Source organism: Cebus imitator, unplaced genomic scaffold (assembly GCF_001604975.1).
Source record: "Cebus imitator isolate Cc_AM_T3 unplaced genomic scaffold, Cebus_imitator-1.0 Scaffold154, whole genome shotgun sequence".
Lineage (NCBI taxonomy): Eukaryota > Metazoa > Chordata > Mammalia > Primates > Cebidae > Cebus > Cebus imitator.
Genome location: NW_016107469.1, coordinates 1,394,151 through 1,401,433, shown reverse-complemented (window position 1 = coordinate 1,401,433; position 7,283 = coordinate 1,394,151). Strand labels below are relative to the sequence as shown.

The 7,283-nt window shown below is 40.3% G+C and overlaps 1 protein-coding gene across 6 annotated transcripts in view; it reads left to right on the top strand.

Moving 5' to 3' along the window:
* The window catches only part of CCPG1 (cell cycle progression 1), an 85,132-nt gene that overhangs the window by 29,061 nt on the left and 48,788 nt on the right, over positions 1 to 7,283 (top strand). For 5 of the 6 annotated variants that reach the window (XM_017543354.2, XM_017543356.2, XM_017543355.2 and 2 more), the window contains exons 6-8: positions 1,229 to 1,324; positions 3,436 to 3,687; positions 6,074 to 6,195. In XM_017543354.2, coding sequence (XP_017398843.1) covers positions 1,229 to 1,324; positions 3,436 to 3,687; positions 6,074 to 6,195 — 470 coding nt within the window. The remainder of the gene's footprint in view (positions 1 to 1,228; positions 1,325 to 3,435; positions 3,688 to 6,073; positions 6,196 to 7,283) is intronic. The other variant, XM_017543358.2, reaches the window with a different exon arrangement.

Here is a 7,283-nt window from a genome sequence, read left to right as displayed (position 1 = left end):
CGCACCACCATGCCCAGCTAATTTTTTGTATTTTTAGTAGAGACGGGGTTTCACCATGTTGACCAGGATGGTCTTGATCTCTTGACCTCATGATCCACCCGCCTCGGCCTCCCAAAGTGCTGCGATTACAGGCTTGAGCCACCGCACCCGGCTTGTTAACTTTTTTTTCAGGAAGTTGTATCCTTCTAAGCCCATTCTTCTAATATTTATCTCCTTTCTGAATTCTGACTTCTTGGGAATTTTGTAGACTGGGTTAAGAGGAATATTTGATTAAGTTTATTTTTACTCATTGTTATTCCTCCTAAAGATACTGTTTCAGGCTGGGCGTGGTGGCTCACGCCTGTAATCCCAGCACTTTGGGAGACCCGAGGTGGGCGGATCACAAGGTCGGGAGTTCAAGACCAACTTGACCAACATGGTGAAACCCCATCTCTAAAAAAATTTTTTTAAAATACTGAAATTTTGGACTACACTGAAAACACTACATATAAACCGGTTGCCAAGAGTTTTTGGTTTTGGGCCAGGCACATTGGCTTATGCCTATAATCCCAGCACTTTGGGAGGCCAACGTGGGTGGATAACCTGCAATCAGGAGTTGGAGACCAGCCTGACAAACATGGCAAAACCCATCTCTACTAAAAATACAAAAATTAGCCAGGGGCCTGTAATCCCAACTACTTGGGATTAGCTGGCTGTAGGGGTGTGGGCCTGTAATTCCAGCTGCTCTGGAGGCTGAGGCAGGAGAAACTCTTGAACCCAGGAGGCGGAGGTTGCAGTGAGCCAGGATTGCATCACTGTACTCCAGCCTAGGTGACAGAGTGAGACTCCGTCTCTAAAAAAAAAGAGTTTTTGTTTTTCCCTATAGATTTGTTAATTTTGTGCTAGCCATTGCTTAGTTATTTGTTTTTTCCTTTCCCTTTCTTCTTCATCCTTAAGGATTTCAGCTTAAATTTTTTCTTTTACTAACTTACATTCTTGTGGCAGTGTATGTTTTGTTGGTTTAAGAACATTCCCCACTTCCTCTATGTGAACTCTCTTCCCTGACAAAAAGCAAAGTTGGTAGTGCAGAGAAGTTTGTATTGTGTATGTTTTTAAGAAGGCATGGTTATCACATTTTAATTTATTACATATAACAATGTTAAGTGAAAATTATTTTTAATTCTTTTTTTCCTTTTTAGTCTTTATAATAAAGCTTTATACATCTTTTTTTCCTGTTTATTCACAAAAGAAAGGTGGTGGGAGAAGCTGTGGAAGATTCCTGAATGCATATGGGGATGGGATGATCAGCTGAAACACCATGTTCCCAGCCAGCTCACTTTCCAAGGTCGTGTGACTAAATTGGACCAGCTTCTCTAGAGCTGAGTGTGCCTAGTCACATTTACTATTTACCAAGTGCTTTAAAGATACCTGTGGTCATCTGCAGTACTCTAAACAGGTGTTCAGAATCTCTGGCAAAGGAGCTGGCCAAGCTTATTGCATGCCTTTGCATTGCTTGCATCTGTGGGCCAAATTAAGCTTTTTTAAAAGAAATTAAAAATCAAAATATTTCAGTTATTATATATATGGGTTAAAAAGGTGGAAGCATTAGATAAGGATGTGAATATATTAATATGGGTTAGGCTGCTTTGTTAGAATATATAATGAAGGCAGTATGCTAATGTAGAATTGAACATTTATTTAAAGAAGTTTTATAAATGATTTGTTTTCATATTTACCTATCTTTTATGTCAGAAAGCCTGACTTAAATACTCTAATCATGATCATGAATGCCTTTGTATTATGTAATGAATGCTTTAAGTCTTCCTTTCTTTCTCTTTGTCTAAGAAATGTAACCTCACACCTGAGGCGACGTCGTCTTTGAAACACTAGTGATCAAGAATAACCAGATAAACATGATGGGCATAAGGGTCATGACCAATAAGATCTCTCAGTGGCATCTGTATCCCTAAATATTAGGAATATTCATTCATTTTCAATAGTGCCTTCTGTCTTTGTGTTTATTGTTCTAAGTGTGAAAGTGAACTGTTATGATCCATCTCAGAAAAATACTGCCTAACCTAAATCACCAGCTTTCCTGTGGCATGGATATCCTGTCTTCTGAAGAACTGTTTTTGCTTTTCTGGAGCATGAATATTTGTTGTTTTAGAGTTCTTTATTTTCAAGTTCATATTTTATCTTTACTTTTAGTGCTTTTCCTCTAAGTACTCATGGAAATTATTTCTGAGTTATCAAAGCTGCTTTGTCAACATATAGTTTGTTGATATATGGAATAGTGTTAAGAAATTATGCACTTGGAAAAAACTGAAGGTGATTTTTCCAGGGAATATGTTTCCTGGACTTGGGAATTCTTGTTCAAATTTTCCCCACCAATTTATTTTTTCTCTACTATTCTTTTCACAAAGGAGCAGCACCAGAATAGTCCTTAATATTGGAGATAGCTGTTGTGTCACTTCCTCATGCTGACATATTTACTAGAGGGTAAAATTAATAACCTTCTAGTAAGAGTGGCAGTCGAAGGGAAGGGCTCATCTGACTTCTGGAATCCTGTGTTAAAATAGAGTGCTTTGAACCTTGATCATGGGATAATTAGATTGGAAATGAAACTAGAGGACCAGATACACCCAAGGAAGCTTTTGGTAGTTACTGTACTTTGTAAGTCACAGGAAATGCTTGTGTACTTTCCTGTGTTTCTTAAACAGCTGCAGTTAAATTACCTCTTTGAAATTGAATGAAGAGACAGAGAGTAGTTGTTTTCTTTCCAGAAATAGTACTTGTTTATAACTCTAATAGCAAAGAAATTTTTTTGTTTGTTTTGAGACAGTCTTGCTCTGTTGCCCAGGCTTGAGTACAGTGGCAGGATCTTGGCTCACTGGAACCTCCAGTGAGGAACCTCCTGGGTTCAAGTGACTCTCCTGTCTCAGCCTCCCAAGCAGCTGGGACTATAGGTGGACCACCACGCCTGGCTAATGTTTGTATTTTTGGTAAAGACGGGGTTTCGCCATTTTGGCCAGACTGGTTTCGAACTCCTGAGCTCAGGTGATACACCTGCCTTGGCCTCCCAAAGTGCTGGAATTAAAGGCGTGAGCCACTACTCCTGGCCAGCAATGAAACTTGAGGCTAATAAGATTGAAAGATTGTTCTAATAGTACAGACTATAAGGCGAGGAGGGTTAAAAAAAAGAAAACAGAAAGAGATAGGCCCTCAAAGCACAGAGTAATATAATCAACAGATACTAGTGTATCACATTTGAAATGCTTTATGTTTTGGCTTTATGTTGATAAGTTGAAAACCCTTGTTTTTGTTTGTTTGGTTTTTGCTTTGGCTATCTCATGTAAAAAGGCATGTAGGGGATGGCATTGATTATTCTAAATCATTTTTACTGGGAAAGCTTTTCCAAGACTTTGAATAGCTAAATGTCAACTTTTTTCTTAATAGTATTTTCATCTCAGCCTAGTGACGATGAATCAAGTAGTGATGAAACCAGTAATCAGCCCAGTCCTGCCTTTAGACGACGCCGTGCTAGGAAGAAGACTGTTTCTACTTCAGAATCTGAAGAACAGCCACTTGCTGAACAAGAAACCAAACCTTCTAAGGAGTTGAGTAAACGTCAGTTCAGTAGTGGTCTCAATAAGTGTGTTATACTTGCTTTGGTGATTGCAGTCAGCATGGGATTTGGACATTTCTATGGTAAGTATTTGAAAATGCGTTATACATAACCTAATGGGATAGTGTAGAGGCACTTAAGAGTGAGGAATCCTGGGCAGGATGTGGTGGCTCACACCTGTAATCCCAGCCCTTTGGGAGGCTGAGACTGGCAAATCACTTGAGTAAGGTTAAGAGTTTGAGACCAGCCTGGCCAACCCCGTCTCTACTAAAAATACAAAAATTAGCCTGGTATGGTGGTGCACGCCTGTAATCCCAGCTACTCTGGAGGCTCAGGTAGGAGAATTGCTTGAACCTGGGAGGCAGAGGTTGCAGTGAGCTGAGATCGCAACATTATACTCTAGCCTGGGCAACAGAGCAAGACTGTCTCAAAAAAAAAAAAAAAAAAGTCAGGGTTGGGGGTGAATCCTGGGATCTGTTTTCAGTGCCATTATTAAATGTATGGCCTTGAAAACTTGAAGCCTGTTTGAGCCTCAGTTTTCTCATTCTAGAAGTGGGTGCTGCCTATCTCACAAAACTTTTTATTTAAATAAGGTAGTAGTGGCGGGGTACAGTGGCTCACGCCTGTAATCCCAGCACTTTCAGAGGCCAAGGTGGGTGGATCACCAGACCAATATGGGGAAACCCCGTCTCTACTAAAAAAAAAAATAGAAAAATTAGACGGCTGTGGCCTGTGGTCCCAGCTACTTGGGAGGCTGAGGTGGAAGAATTGCTTGAACCCGGAAGGCGGAGGTTGCAGTGAGCCGAGATTGCGCCACTGCACTCCAGCCTGGTGACAGAGCAAGACTCCCATCTCATAAAAAAAGGCAGTAGTTATTAACAAATGTCTGGATAATAACCACATATGTTAGTGACTTTTTTAAAAGTTAAAGGATTGAAAGATTAAAAATCGGAAATGCTCACCTTGAGACAAATCATTTATATTTAGAATCATAGTTAAACTAAGTTGAAGTGTGGCTTTATTAAAGCAGATTATTGAATTCTTATTTGAAATAGTTACATTTGAAATGTGAGAATAATTAGTGTTCATTATTTCTACTTTGGGGTTTCACGTATCACACTCGTAACATTCATTGTTGCTTCTGTGATTCACATGAATTGAGAGTTTTTCATTTTTATCCTTATACTTCACTCTTAATTGTGGTTGATAGTGTTTATATATGTTGATTATCTTATCAATTCAAAGCCTTTAAATGCCTTTGTGTGAGAAGAGGAAGATATTTCATTGGTATTACTTTCTCATTTAGAAGCCTCACCATTGAATCTCCCCCACTTTCTTTTTTTTGAGATGGGGTCTTGCCCTGTTGCCCAGGCTGGAGTGCAGTGGTGCGATCTTGGCACACTGCACTCTGCCCCCAGGGTTCTAGCAATTCTCCTACCTCAGCCTCCTGAGTAGCTGGGTTTACAGGCACCCGCCACCACACCCAGCTAATTTTTTTGTATTTGTAATAGAGACGGGGTTTCACCATGTTGGCCAGGCTGGTCTGGAACTCTTAACCTCAAGTGATCCACCTGCCTCAGCCTTCCAAGGTGTTGGAATTACAGGTGTGATCCACTGAGCTCACTTATTTATTCTTTATTTATGTAATAGGATTTTTTTTTTCTTTTTTCTTTTTTTATGTTTTTTTTTTTTTTTCTTTTTTTGGAGTTTCACTCTTGTTGCCCTTTTTTTTTTTTTTTTTTTTAAGATGGAGTTTCACTCCTGTTGCCCAAGCTGGGGTGCAGTGGTGTGATCTCAGTTCACTGCAACCTCCGCCTCCAGGTTCAAGCAGTTCTCTTGCCTCAGCCTCCCCAGTAGCTGGAATTACAGGCATGCACCACCATGCCCCGATAATTTTTTGTATTTTTAGTAGAGACAAGGTTTCACCATGTTGGCCAGGCGGGTCTCGAACTCCCGACCTCACGTGATCCATCCACCTCGGCCTCCCAAAGTGCTGGGATTACAGGTGTGAGCCACCGCGCCTGGCCTAAGAATTTTTAAAGATCTGTGAAATGCTGATACTTTGAATAAAATGATTGTGAGAATTACATAGGTTATGGCCAGGCACGGTGGCTCACACATGTAATCCTAGCACTTTGAGAAGCCAAGGTGGGCGGATCACTTGAGGCCAGGAGTTCAAGACCAACCTGGCCAACATGGTTAAACCCAGTCTCTGCAAAATTTAGCCAGGCATGGTGGTACTTGCCTGTAGTCCCAGCTAGTTGTGAAGCTGAGGCATGAGAATCGCTTGAATGCAGGAGGCAGAGGTTGTAATGAGCTGAGATCACACCCGCCTGGGTGACAGACTGAGACTGTCTCAAAAAAAAATGATTACATAGGTTATATGCAGATTACCAAAATTTAAAAATATATAAAACATTTAATCATAACATTTATGTTACATATCCCTAATAAAAATCTTTATTTTAGGCACAATTCAGATTCAGAAGCGTCAACAGTTAGTCAGAAAGATACATGAAGATGAACTACATGATATGAAGGATTATCTTTCCCAGTGTCAACAGGAACAAGAACCTTTCATAGATTATAAGGTATGTACCACTAAAAAATATTTAAAATAATTGTTAGTAATTATTGTGCATATTAGTGCTTATTAGTGCAGATGAGTAAATCAGTAATAATGCTGATCGTTGAATTGAGTACAGGTGCTTACTGTGTCCTAGTCATTGTTATGAGTGCACCATATAGAGTATTTCTCTTACAACATGGGATTAAGCAAGTATTAACTTGTATAGGTAGGAAGAGGTTTAGAAAGGTTAAGTGACTTTCCCAAGGTAGCAACTGGCAGAGCTAATTTGTTTTTTGTTTGTTTGTTTGTTGGAGATGGACTCTCGCTCTGTTGCCCAGGCTGGAGTGCAGTGGTGCAACCTTGGCTGACTGCAGCTTTCACCTCCTGGGTTCAAATGATTTTTGTGCCTCAGCCTCCCAAGTAGTTGGGATTAGAGTGTGCGCCAGTATGCTGGGCTAATTTTTTTGTATTTTTAGTAGAGATGTGGTTTCACCATGTTGGCCAGTCTGGTCTCTAACTCCTGAGTTTGAACTCCTGAACCCAGGACGTGGAGGTTGCAGTGAACCAAGATCACGCCTCTGCACTCTAGCCTGGTCAACAGAGCGAGACTCCATCTCAAAAAAAAAATATATTCTTCCACCATGCTGTTGTTCTCAATTTGTTGTAGCTCTCTGCTCTGTGTTTTCTTGCGTATGAATCTTGTATTTCCCAGTGTTTATAGTATTGAATATATACCTCAGCCTCCTGAAGTGCTGGGATTACAAGTGTGAGCCACCACACCTGGCCCTGGCCTTTTGTTTTGTTTGGCAGAGCTAATTTGATTCCAAGAATTTGACTTAAGAACTTTTATTCCTAGCTGCTGTTTTATAGTCAACATCATTTAAAATTGACATTGTATATGTGTATATAGACATTTTTGTTAACATTATTTTTACAGAGGGAAGCAGGCATTTTCAGTTGCCAGGAGGGAAAAGAGGAGAGTTGTGGGTTTTTTTTTTTTTTTTAAGACAGAGTCTCGCTCTGTTGCCCAGGCTGAGTGCAATGGCACGATCTCGGCTCACTATAACCTCTGCCTCCTGGGTTCAAGTGATTCTCCTGCCTCAGCCTCCT